The sequence below is a fragment of the Barbus barbus genome (assembly GCF_936440315.1).
Source record: "Barbus barbus genome assembly, chromosome: 5".
Taxonomy (NCBI): Eukaryota; Metazoa; Chordata; class Actinopteri; order Cypriniformes; family Cyprinidae; genus Barbus; species Barbus barbus.
In genome coordinates, this window is record NC_136733.1 from 8,411,344 (window position 1) to 8,425,528 (window position 14,185).

The 14,185-nt window shown below is 36.5% G+C and overlaps 1 protein-coding gene across 3 annotated transcripts in view; it reads left to right on the forward strand.

The window, feature by feature from the left end:
• smtnb (smoothelin b) overlaps positions 1-14,185 on the forward strand; it is a 72,385-nt gene that overhangs the window by 43,825 nt on the left and 14,375 nt on the right. For 2 of the 3 annotated variants that reach the window (XM_079416364.1, XM_079416366.1), the window contains exons 11-13: positions 13,119-13,292; positions 13,583-13,658; positions 13,828-13,860. In XM_079416364.1, the coding sequence (XP_079272490.1) occupies positions 13,119-13,292; positions 13,583-13,658; positions 13,828-13,860 (283 nt within the window). The remainder of the gene's footprint in view (positions 1-13,118; positions 13,293-13,582; positions 13,659-13,827; positions 13,861-14,185) is intronic. The other variant, XM_079416365.1, reaches the window with a different exon arrangement.

Sequence of the window (14,185 nt, forward strand, 5' to 3'; positions counted from 1 at the left end):
TCTTCCGACCACAAATGACTGAAGTTTCCAGTGTGAAAGCAAAAATGCTGCTCAAGGTGACAAAATCACAGCCGATCAATGTGAAGAGGATTTTGGATCAATGATATTTCAAGAGAAATTCAACGCAATGCGACAGAAATAGAAATCATGACCACATTTGATTTTTTGATTTCAATAGCTGTCCCTGTTTAGTACACAGTGTAATGATTTTTTTATAGTATTCTTTACATTTTTATTTAGTATATTTATATACTTTGTATTTTGTGTAATCCCTTTTTACCCTGGCTGTGTGAAAATATCTAATACATGTCAATATATTTGACAAAAATCAACTTATCAAAATTCATGTATAACATTGTTCTGAGTGGAAAAAAATGGATGCCATGGATGTTTAATGCAGCAGCAAAAATCTAATAATCGTGGCATGTTTTATGGCACAATTGTTTTTTTGTTTTTATATATATATATATATATATATATATATATATATATATATATATATATATATATATATATATATATTATTTTTATAAATTTAAATGTCCAGTGAACGAACATATTTGAATACTTTGTGTCCAAAGTATTTTGTGCTATTCAGAAAGCTTCCAACTACAGTCACTGACCATTTCTGGACATCCACCACACGATGCCAACCTGTACTTTTCACTGCTCTTTCCTAGAAAGAAATAGTAGCTTTTTAATTTCATACATGGATGCTTATAGGATGATGTTTCAAGCCAAACAGACATTTTGAAACATTTCCTGACAAAGTACTGCTTGTCTGTTCCTTCCGGCAGTACGTACCTTACATTCTTCACAGGATTTGTTTTGTGGCCACTCTTTTACAGCTTCCGGTGGTATATTTAGATGCTCTGTTTTGAACTATGCCGGATATTTTTAGTTGCATGGCTGTCAGTAAGTCCGAGGGTCAGGCATTGTTGCTTGAATGAGACCGGACTGATTGGAATAGCTGTCTGAGCCTCAAATATACGCTGACGCAGTCATGCTATTGCATGATCTGTCATCTGGGTCAAAAAGTTCAGAGGTGGTTTTCGCTACTGAAAGTTTCCTGATGACAGCTAATGTGCTTTTTAGTGATACACCTGTTGCGCTATATCAAATCAAGGCCAAAAATCTGAAACGTGTCACAGGACAGTAGTGCTTTCAAGTCAAGTCAATATTATTTGTATAGCGCTTTTAACAATGCAAATTGTGTCAAAGCAGCTTTACATCGGCTTGATATAAAGCTGGGGGGCTTTATATCAGCTTTACAGTATTTAGACAGGGAAATAGTTTGTCGAAATAGTGTCATTCTCCTCTGGCCAGACAAAATCAGCAGTTTAAATCTAGGCTAAAGCAGAATCAGATTGTGCAAAGGACTCCTCTGGTGCCTGTGGTCTTGTCTCGATGGCCGTCTTGGAGACAGGGTCTTCACTGGGGATCAGTCTCTGGGGCTCATCTAGGTGTCCTGGCTGTAGAGGTCATCTCTAGGTGCTTATCCACCATCTGATCTGGATATGGACTGGATCCGGGTGACTGCAGTGACCATCTGATCTGGATACAGTCTGGATCTGGGTGGCTACGGTGACCTCGGAATAAGAAGAAAACAGACTAATATTAGCGTATGTGTGTGTGTGTTTTGGGAAGTGTTCACAGTTCCGGTTGACCTAATTAATGCAGCCTAACAATCCTTTAATTTGTATTAATTTGATTTGTATTATAGAAATGCGAGTGTATTAAGTGTAAGCCAGGTTAAAGAGATGGGTCTTTAATCTAGATTTAAACTGACAGAGTGTGTCTGCTTCCCGAACAGTGTTAGGTAGATTGTTCCAGAGTTTGGGAGCTAAATAGGAAAACGATCTCCCGCCCGCAGTTGATTTTGATATTCTAGGTATTATCAAATGGCCAGAGTTTTGAGATCGCAGCAGACATCAAGGATTATAATGCGATAAGAGCTCACTCAAATACTGAGGTGCCAAACCATTCAGGGCCTTATAGGTAATTAGCAAGATCTTAAAATGTATACGATGTTTAATAGGGAGCCAGTGCAGTGTTGACAGAACCGGGCTAATGTGGTCATAATTCCTGGTTCTAGTAAGAACTCTAGCAGCTGCATTTTGAACCAGCTGGAGTTTGTTTATTAAACGTGCAGAGCAACCACCCAATAAAGCATTACAATAATCTAGCCTCGAGGTCATGAATGCATGAATTAATGTTTCTGCATTTGACATTGAGAGCATAGGTCGTAATTTGGATATATTTTTAAGATGGAAAAATGCAGTTTTACAAATGCTAGAAACATGTTTTCCGAAGGAAAGATTGCTATCAAAAAGTACGCCTAGGTTCCTAACTGATGACGAAGAATTTACTGAGCAGCCGTCAATTATTAGACAGTGATCTAGGTTATTACATGCAAAAGTTTTTGGTCCAATAATTAACACCTCTGTTTTTTCAGAATTTAGCAGGAAGAAATTGCTAGTCATCCAGTTTTTGATATCAACTATACATTCCGTTAGTTTTGCAAATGGGTAAGTTTCATCAGGTCACGAAGAAATATAGAGCTGGGTATCATCAGCATAACAGTGAAAGCTAACACCATGTTTCCTAATGATATCTTCCAAGGGTAACATGTAAAGTGTGAAAAGTAAGAGGCCAAGTACTGAGCCTTGAGGTACTCCAAACTGCACTTGTGATTGGTATGATACCTCTTCATTTACTGCCACAAATTGATGGTGGTCAGATAAGTACGATTTGAACCATGCCAGTGCACTTCCTCTAATGCCAACATAATTTTCTAGTATATTTAAAAGAATGTTGTGGTCGATAGTGTCAAACGCGGCACTAAGATCCAGTAGCACTAATAGAGAGATACAACCACAATCAGATGATAAGAGCAGGTCGTTTGTAACTCTAATAAGAGCAGTCTCAGTACTATGATATGGTCTAGAACCTGACTGGAAATCCTCACATATATAATTTTTTTTCTAAGAAGGAACATAGTTGTGATGATACTACCTTTCCTAATATCTTTTGACAGAAAAGGGAGATTCGATATCGGTCTGTAATTAATTAATTCTTTGGGGTCAAGTTGTGGTTTTTTAATGAGAGGCTTAATAACAGCCAGTTTGAAGGTTTTTGGGACATATCTTAATGACAATGATGAGTTAATATTATTCAGAAGAGGATCTATTACTTCTGGAAGCACCTCTTTTGGGAGCTTAGATGGAACAGGGTCTAAAATACAGGTTGTTGGTTTAAATGATTGAACAAGTTTATACAATTCTTCATTTCCAATAGAAGGGAATGAGTGGAATTGTTCCTCAGGGGATCTATAGTGCACTATCTGATGCGATACTGTGGCTGACAGCTGCATGGTTACAATTTTAGCTCTAATAGTTTCGATCTTGGAAGTAAAGTTGTTCATAAAGTCATTACTATTGTGCTGCTGGGTAATGTCTGCACCTGCTGATGTTATATTTTTTGTTAATTTAGCCACTGTATTAAATAAATACTTGGGTTTGTGTTTGTTTTCTTCTAAAAGAGACGTAAAGTAAGCAGATCTAGCAGTTTTTAATGCTTTTCTGTAGGATAGGGTACTTTCCCACCAAGCAATATGAAATACCTCTAATTTAGTTTTTCTCCAGCTGCGCTCCATTTTCTGGGCTGCTCTCTTTAGGGCCCGAGTGTGCTCATTATACCACGGTGTTGGACTCTTTTCCTTAATCTTCCTTAAGCGTAAAGGAGCTACCGCATCTAAAGTGCTAGAAAAGTGAGAGTCAATAGTTTCTGTTACATCATCAAGTTGTTCTGAGCTATTGGATATGCTGAGGAATTGAGATAAATCAGGAAGATTATTTATAAAGTAGTCTTTTGTGGTAGAAGTGATGGTTCTACCATATTTGTAACAAGGAGTTGGCTTTACAGCTTTAGCTATATGGAATATACACGAAACTAGATAATGATTTGAGATATCATCGCTCTGAGATATTTCAATGCCACTGAAATCAATTCCATATGACAGTATTAAATCTAGAGTATGATTTCGACAATGAGTAGGTCCTGAAATGTGTTGTTTAACACCAATGGAGTTTAGAATGTCTATAAATGCTGATCCCAACGAATCTCTTTCATTATCAACATGGATATTAAAATCACCAGCAATTAGGACTTTATCTGCAGTCAGCTCTATCTCAGATAGAAAATCAGCAAATTCTTTAATAAAGTCTGTTTGGTGCCCTGGTGTCCTGTATATATTAGCCAGTACAAACATCACAGGGGATTTATCATTAACACTTGTTTCTTTGGATAACGTTATATGGAGCACCATTACTTCGATCGAATTATACTTGAAACCCGACCTCTGAGAAATACTGAAAATATTGCTATAAATTGTAGCAACACCTCCCCCTTTACCTATTGGACGCGGTTCATGTTTGTAACTGTACTTTAAAGTCTACCCCCCAAGATTAATGTATTCATCTGGTTTTAGCCAGGTTTCTGTCAAACAAAGCACATCTAGTTTATGATCTTTATTTTAGGGCATTCACACAGAACATGTTTTTCATTCCAGTGCACTACATATCCATTGTTTTTCTATGAAAACGTGTATGACCATTGTGCTTGTGTCTGGCATCTTCTCACAGGTGACATACACCAGATTTCATCTAGTCCACTTAAATCATTTATCAGAATCAGAATTAGCTTTATTGCCAGGTATGTTTGCACATACCAGGAATTTGTTTTAGTGACAGTAGCTCCACAGTGCGACAGAATGACAGTGACAGGACAGGACACAGATAATAAAAAATAAAAAAAAATAAACAATTATAATAATAATAATAATGTACAAATATACAAATGGACATTATGAAAAATAGCACAAACACAATATACAAAATAGACAATTGTATTTAATCACCAATTATTGTTACACGGGCAGCTTTAGTCCACTTAAATCCCATCCCTTTCATACAATCTACTGCAAAATCACATTCAGATCTGCTTCCATTCAATCAACAACCAATGAATAGCACCAAGTCCCTATCCATTTTTCTTCTCAATAATCCATTAGTCTTGAATGTAAGTCATACAGCATGTCAATATGAAAAAAACCTGCCAGTACATCAGATGTACTTTCACTTGAGTAAAATGTTTGAGTACTTTTTACACCTCTGACTGTAGGAAAACCTTCATCATATGAGTCATTCATTCATTCATTCAGTTTAAAGTGCATCTTTACAAGTTACATCTTAGCCTAGTTTTTTACGTAAAAGGCACTAAATATTTTTGTGTTGCACCATTAAAATTAGTTGAATCATAACTCTACGTATAACTTAAATATTTAGGGAAGCCTGTGAGCAGGAGTAACATGTGGAATAAAACGGCAGATTGACTGAATCGCATCAGCAAGCTCTTTTTTTTACGTGACAGACTCAATCATTTAGACATGTATGATAATGTTGACATTTACAATCGTTTACCATTTCATTGAGAGAACATTATGTGAATAAATTACTTTGTTAGCAGATCTTCAACACAATCCTGACTCAATAATCAGTCATAATAAATAATGCCATTTCTTATGTTTTTTTTTTTTTTTTTATCAGTATTTGGTAACACTAGTTTAGGGACTAATTCTCACTTATTGCTTATTAGCATGCATATGACTAGCATATTGGCTGTCTATTAGTATTTATAAAGCACATATTAATGCCTTATTCTGAATTACCATATTTTAGATCCCTTTATCCACCCCATACCGAAACTTAAACTACCTTACTATCTAAAGGAGCTAATTAGGAGTTTGTGCAAAAGTCATAGTTTATAGTGAGAATTGCTACCTACAATAAAGTGTGACCCAGTTTATTTATTCATCAATTTAGGTTAAAGTAAAAGTAAGAGCATACAAACGGCTGATGCAACCCTACCCTGCTGATGTAGTACATTTAGGGTTTAAGATCTATCAGACACCCTTGAAAAAAGCTAATAAACCATTTGTTCCTTGGATTTGCACTATGTACAGTACATGTGGTCACATTGTTCACCGCAGCTTTGCAGACTTTGCAGACTTTGTTCTCTGCTAGTGAAAGGTGTGAAGGACAAGAGCGCTAAAAAAAGAGAGCCGGGGGCTTATGGGTGATTGACAACTGGAATAATGATTGCCATGGCGACAGAATTCCAAGGCTTGCCATTGGCTGACGTGTTGGACAGCTGATGGGGGTCTGGAGTGAGGTATAAAGGGCTGGGATTTGTCTCAACTTGGAGTCGAAGTTAGGCATATTTTCTGTCATCTGTACTTATTGCAAGGCGATTTGCTCTGATTGTTCTTATAAACTGTAATTGTTGGAGCTTTTGACGATTATTTGACACCTTTTTTTTTTTAAGTGAAGTGACATTCAGCCAAGTATGGTGACCCATACTCGGAATTCGTGCTCTGCATTTAACCCATCCAACGTGCACACACACAGCCGGAGCAGTGGGCAGCCATTTTATGCTGCAGCGCCCGGGGAGCAGTTGGGGGTTCGGTGCCTTGCTCAAGGGCACCTCAGTCGTGGTATTGAGGGTGGAGAGACCTACAACCTCCCACCTACAATCCCTGCCGGCCGGGGACTCGAACCCGCAACCTTTGGATTACAAGTCCGACTCTCTAACCATTAGGCCACGACTTCCCCACAACACCTGTTAAATAGTTACTAGAGAAGCAACCAAACAGACCATGCCTGGTGTCAGTTTGGACTCCACACCAGACCTAGGCGACCAAGTCAGTCTCCAAGACAATCTGGATCAAGATTGTGCTGAGTCGGGACTAGAGGCTGTGATTGGAGACCTTCTGTTACAGACCGTTGCAGACGATGAAGACAAAAAAGCAACAGATGAATGTTTTTATGAGCTGGAAGTCAAACTTCAGCGAGCCGTGCAAGATGTACATTGTGATTTGAAGGTTTTCGGCAAAAGTATAGAGGCCCGTTTGGAGGAAGCGACAGCCCAGGTTGCGTCTGATGTCGAGGCCATTGATGCCTTACAGCAGGAGAACTTGATCTTAAGGATCCAGCAGGAGAAGCTTGTAAGGCAAGTAATGGCGCTTTGCGACGCCCTTGGACTGCCTGAACCAAAACTGACACAAGAGCAAGATGCAGATGCAGCAAACAACTATCCCTCTGATGGGGAAGTAAACCCAGTGCTACACCCTCCAACCTTTGCTGCCGTTTGCTATGCATCACCTGTGTCGTCTCCATCTGGCAGTGTCTCAAGGGAAAACAGCATGGTAGTATAAGTGTGGCTTTTTCCCAGACATTTAGCAGAATGTAAACATTAGTAGTTTTGATAAGCCAAAGAATCACTTTTGCAATTTAAAGTGAGCTAAAAACAGACTTGCATTGGGATTTGAGCCATATCTAGAGACCACTCTTTTGAATTGGACCAGTGTACTACCTATAATCACTTACCAATCTAATTACAATACCCTGGCAACCATCAAGAACATTGAACCTAGCATTGTGGTTTGTAAAATGATCTCATCCAGTAGTTGAACTGTGCTTTTGCTAAAGTAGTATTTTCTATATATGCTTATGAATGATAGAAACTTCTCACTTTCACTTTCAAATTCGCGTTCTTGGTGTCACGTTTTACAAGAAAAGATAATTGTCTGTTATGCTTATATCTATACACCTTTCACTTTTTAAGACTAAAACAAAAGATGGATTCATTGTTATTCTTAATTAAAAAGCACAACACAACTGTCTTGCATACCATTTATTAACCAAAACGAATAAGACGAGGCATGGCATAGGACACATCACATGATGTGTTATATACCGACTAATCGCAAACACTGAGGAATCAAATAAATAATAATATAAAAAAAATATAAGGGAAGCCTCCATAGGCAAACAGCAAAGATAACAAGCTTTTCAAAACGAAAACAAAAAGAAAAGTAAAACTAAACTGGCTGTCGCTGACAGCACTTGCATGTTTTTTTCTACAAGAATACCAACATGTTCACCTTCTCTGGTTTAAGAAGCGGTCTTTTACTTTAGTTTGAAACCAAATCCTCCGTCCGCTGCGCACACCTTCGCGCTGACGCAGAGAGTATAAACCAGGCTCTACCCACGAAGTGCTCGCGCTGAAAGCGCCTCTCTTTACGTGATCAGTGAGATCTGACTCCTGCTACAATGTGCCGCGGCTTTGCAGCATGCGCTGTATGAAGCAGACGCTTTGGAGCAGCTCAGACCATGCACTTGCACAAGTGCGACCACGTCAAATTTTTACTCGCACACTCTCAAAAAATGGTCGCAAATGCAGTCTAAAGCCTTATTATTACATTATTACATTTTGCATGGCACCTAACTTTTTCTGCAGCAGTTTATTTCTGCTACAAAAGAACTGATATTGAAGGTACTACATCTTGTGCGATTTGCCTTTACTCACCCAAACTTGTCATCAGCACTACTTTACGCTAATGGGAGTGCATTAGCAGGTAGTTGTGAATCAAAATCTGCTAAGGGGTAATTAAATGTATAAGGGGTAATTAAATAATATCTCATAAATACCACTGTGTATTGTGCACGTTTTTTGTTTTTGACAGACAAAATCTTCACTTTTGAAAAGCAAGCCTTATTTATAACCAGAAAATAAATGGTTTTGATGCACAGTTTTTGTCTCTTATAAAAAAAAAAAAATTAAACCCACGAAAATGCAGACCCCGTTATAAATGAGAGTGAAAAATCACTTATTAAAACTTGTTGTTTGTTCTTTTTTTTTTTTTCTTTTCTTTAGGTGGTGTTCTTTTATTACACCTTAGCAGATTTTGACTCATATTAGATGACATGGCTGAGACCTTTTTGAAAGATATTGGTTGACTTATGCACTTTTTGAGTGCTTGAGCTTAACTGAGACTTCAGTGTTTGTAGATGTTCAAGATGGCTGTTGATGTATTGCAATTCAGTTTTATTTTATTTTTTTAAATAAATAATCATGTCGTGATTGCTCTTCTTACAAATGAACTGTGGCTTGTTTTCTGCTGGCATTTCTCTTAGATGTTGAGGACAAGTGTGTTTTTGAGCCTACATTTAGTACAAGTAAAATACTTCACTACTGTTATAATCAGATACTCTATGACTTCTGCTCAAGTCGTATTGGAATTGGTGACTTGTAACTTGGAGTCAATTTTGTTGTAAGGTATGTGCACTTTTACTCGAGTATGGTTTTCAGGTACTCCAGACATTTGTCTGATTGGTAAACATTAATAGTTTTGCTAATGTGAAGAATCACTTCTGCGATAAAGTGAGCTAAATGGAATCTGAGCAATATGTAGAGACCACTTGGTGCGGGCCTTTCAATTTGGGCCTGTTTATTTACTACTCAGAACACCTAAGCAAACTAATTGCAATCCCCTGGCCATCAATAACATCTACCATTGTGGTTTGCAAAAAATATTTCTTCTCGTAGGTGAACTGTGACTCCGAAAGATGGAAGATGGATATTGTAATCTTTTGCCAATTTAAACAAGTAGTATTTTGCATATTTATGCTTACCAATGATTTAAAATTGTTTTTCCTTCATGAATCTGCTGTCATCATTTGGATGGCTTTGGTTTTAAAAGCATAATTTTCCACTATGTATTATTATTATTAGTCATTTGCGCTCGTGGTGAATAACGTGGACTGGAAAATCTGCCAAGAAAACCATCTAAATATAGGGGTTCAAGTTAAAGATTTTCTTTCATTGACACTTGTGCCAAACTTTTTTCTTAACAAATAAAACATCTGGTATGAACAAATAATTTTAACTAATGCTTCAAGTAGATTTTATGGCTTAGCGCAGTACATTTGAAAACAAAATGAATCATATGGCCCATTTATGTCTGATTAATTGAAAGTCTTGTCTGAGTTTGCTTCCAGGAAGAGATTTGATTCGGTCAGATCAGATTTTCCAGGCATCTCTTGATTTAGGGCAAGTTACGCTCTAGATACAGTACAAGTAGTTCAGTGAGCAGGAAAGTTGGTTTTAATAAAAAAAATTTTAGTATTAGAGTTTTAGATTGAAAACTAATTTTTGTGTAGCACTTAAAATATGCTAAAAACCTGTCTGAATTTGCTAGTGTGAAGCAAAGCCTTGTTAATGGGATTAGTAAAATGTAAAAAGATGGTAACTCGTTGTGGCACAAGGTTTGCAGTGGGTATTCGGTCTATTTCTGCACAAGTCTGTTTGGTGTTTGGTGATGTAAATAATTGTGAATGAATACCAGACTCTCATTTTAGGAATAGCATTTTGCATTACATACCAATGATTTTTAATAGGGCTGCCAAAGTTAGCACATTACCTTATGAGATTAATTAAATATGTCTAATGCTGTTAAATTCATTTAACACCCCTAATGCATTTACCTGATTTGACATAACAATTGCTTCATTGCAGGGTTTGACAGTGCGATCGCTTCACTTGCATTTGTAATTAAAAATAGCCTAGGTATGTGTAAACTGTAAAATGTGTTTAGGAGCACATATGCAAATAAAACAATTCCCTGCACAAATTTAAATCATAAATTTAAGTGGTCTGAAATACGGGGATGGAAGAACAGGAATCACCATACAGCTACTAATACTAATGTAAATATTAAACTTCAAAAGACGATTTCATTTAGTAAATATACGTGCTGCATGTTTCAAAGTAATATTGTGCTGCTGTTTCATGTTCTACAGGCCTGCGCTTTCAGATTAGTTCATAATCGATGAATCCCATGCACTTATGCCAAATGATTGCTAATGATAGACTGTTGATGAATTATGACAATGTTTATCTTGTGATACGTTTATAGATGTTGCAAGAGTACATATTGTATTGTCCTTTTTGAGTGAGCAGCCAACAATAGTTAAGCATTTACATTTCAAAATAAGAATCCCAGTGTATTTTAGGCTTGTTTGTAATCAAAAGTCATGCATTATGGATTGTTTCTGAATTTTTCTCCTCTGCATTTTGCTACCCAATAAATGTAATTAAATTATTATTTTTAATTCTTTAATTCAATAAAAGAATTGAATTCAGTAAACTATTTTTAGCTTCTGTCTGGGCTGGAGGAAACTGACAATATTATTAACACATTGTTCAGTATATAGATTGTTTTAATATTATCAGCGCAATAATCTGTTTATAACAGATACACACAAACGCACACATATATATTAAATACAGTTTGAAGTTGAAATATTAAAAAATAAACTTAGGATATGTAGAGCATTAGTCTTTGCAATTTATAGATTGCAGAGAGATTTAAAGTTGTGCATTGTTTTTCATTTGTCGCAAGCATTTTATACAGCCTGGATACCTAATTTTCCATTGTCTCAAGGTGCTAATTTTCTAAACACTCTCCATTACTAACTGTCCGTCCTGACCTGCACGTCCACTGTGCTTCATTGAAGCAAAGACCAGTGAAGCGCTGAGTGTGACATGTGAGCAGCAGGCTGAGGCGCTCAGGGACATTCATAGAAATCACTGAGCTCTCATTCCTGTCTAAATGTCAGCGAGCTTCCACGGCTTTAGTGTAAACACAGCTGTAGTCATAAATCAGATTCAGAAACATTCTCTCCCTTCCACCAGCCCCCTTTTTCCATCTCCTCTGTCTGCTGTAAGGGTTTCACTCGCTCATTGCTCTTTTTTGCCCATCTCTCCATCACTCTGCCAGTTTTATTTTTGGAAGGCTATTTTTATCGTCTCTGTTCTTAAACCCTGATGTAAATTGTGTTGCTGTCGATTATAGCCTGCTTTGGGGATTAGCTATTCAGAAGTATAAATGTCATCACTGTGTTTTAGTGTCATAGTATAAGGTCTTAACAGGCATCTATCTGTCTGTCAGCATTATATAGATATTCTTTCCATACACCAATATAATGCACTTTAACATGATATTACATTAAATTTTGTGATGATTTTGCATCTGCGGTAACCTTTTAAAAGTTTTGAATATTTTACATGGTCTTCATTTTTGATTTATTTATTTTTGGCTAATTTTAAAGTAAAAATGAGTTCAAAATAAGTATGAAAGACATTTATCGTTAAATATTAAATCAGAGAAATTGAACTAAGTAGAACAAAAATGACTGAAATTGAATGAATTCATTTTAATTAAAATTGTGTAAATGCTGTTACCAAGTCAAGGCACCTTTATTTATATAGCGCTTTTAACAATACAGATTGTGTCAAAGCACTTAACAGTATCAAATTGGCGGATAGAATGTCAGTAATGTATAATGATACGATTAAACACGCAATTTCAGTTAAAGGCATTTTAACTGAAAATTAACCACAATATAAAAACACCAAAAGGACTTTGAGGTGCATGCAAGTTCTTCCTTAAGTTAAAGGCCATGTGTGGTTAAGCGACAGTGAAATTTTTACATGAAATAGGCTACCATTGATAATATTAATGGCAAATTATTGTTTGTTCAAATACTGTTTAATGTTGTCACATTATATCATGCAGTCCTTCTGTTTATTAGTCAATACAGTACTTTGATAAAGGATAGCATGACTTTAGTTTTTCTAATTTAAATTATAAGTAGCTTAAACAAATCTAGAAAATGTACAATTAAAATCTGCAGCTGTAGCTGCCAGAAATTTACCATAAAAATATGGTAGCGAGAATTTAAGTTTTAAAGATTGAACTTAAACTTACAATAAAAATATTTATTTAATTAACTGGCATAAACATTTAATGAAATATATACCAATATACTAAAATCTGATCATTTTATAGTATATTAACAACCACGTTAAAAACACAAGTGGTAATGAGAAAGTCACATGATGAATTGAAATTCATCACAAGTAGCTTTTCCACAAGCTGAGGTGAATACTAATGTACAGAAGATACATGCTTTCATAAACTCAAATGCAAATACAAACACCATCATGGTAACACAAATGCCATGAAATAATATAATAAACATGCATTTATCAACAACCCAAATGAACTTAACTAACAAGAAGCAAGCTAAGAAGAACGGTTATTTAAATGGAAACCATCAAATGTGGGCTGTCACACGGGGAATTCTGGGAATCATTTTTAAAGTGTGCCTTCATAGTATATCATGCATTGTTTTTGTATCCCCCTGCACACACAGATGGAGACGGAGCCCATATCTCTTGTGGGTGAATCTGTGAACGAGGCGTCCCGTGATGTCCCTGTGCTTCCTTACGGCTCATCCATGACCTCCATCAAAAATGAGGTGCAAAGTGATAAGATGACCTCAGAGAAGCTGCAGGAGATTGAGGACGAGGAGGTCCTGGACAAAATGGTACTTTATTTTACTGACCATCTTTTTTTGACAATGTTAATTTTTGGATGAACTATCAGTTTCAAATTGTCTCTCAACATTCCTTGATTATGTTCCTTCCTCTTTACCACATAATTTTCTTTTAAAGAAATAAAAAGATAGCAAATTTGACCCTGTTCCTGGTATTATTGTGCATGATGGATTTATTCATTTTTAAAATGCTTGGAAGTATAGAAGTACAATGAGTTGCTTTATTATTATTTTGATTATTATTATGGTCTGTTTGCGTTGGGGTTTGTTTGTTTTTACAGCTTGATGATTGCAAAGATTTTGAAGAAAGGAAAATGATCAGGACTGCAATGAGAGAACTACGAAAGAAAAAGCGAGGTGATAATCTCTACTTTTGTTTTCTTGCACACCACTCATCTCTCCTTCTCTTCTTTCTTTATTCTCTCTATATGCTGAGGGGCATCAACATAGAAAGTGTATCAGTTCAGACAGTCTGTCGTCTTTACTTCCCTTTTGTTGAGTGCTGTTTCTCTCTTTTTGCTCTCAGAGGCTAGGCTGGGATGTACACAGGAGGAAATGGGTAGGGTTTCTGGATTTTGTGTGTTTTTGCCCTACTGACCCTTTGCTAATGCCCAGGGCCTTAGTGAAGGATCAGTTAGGCTTCATTTGGCTATAGACTTGGTTTGTATTTGAAGATACGGTATGTAGGTTTTATGTACCACGTGTGGTTTGTGTGATACGTGTGATCCGGTCATGTTTTTTTGACGATGCATGAAAGTATATGTATTTGGTTATCAAAACTGCTTGCTCTGTGTTTGCTTGATCAAATGTACACACAGTGCTATGATCATCTGTGGTGTGGGGGTGTGCAATATTGATTAAAAATGACATCTCTATGTTTTCTG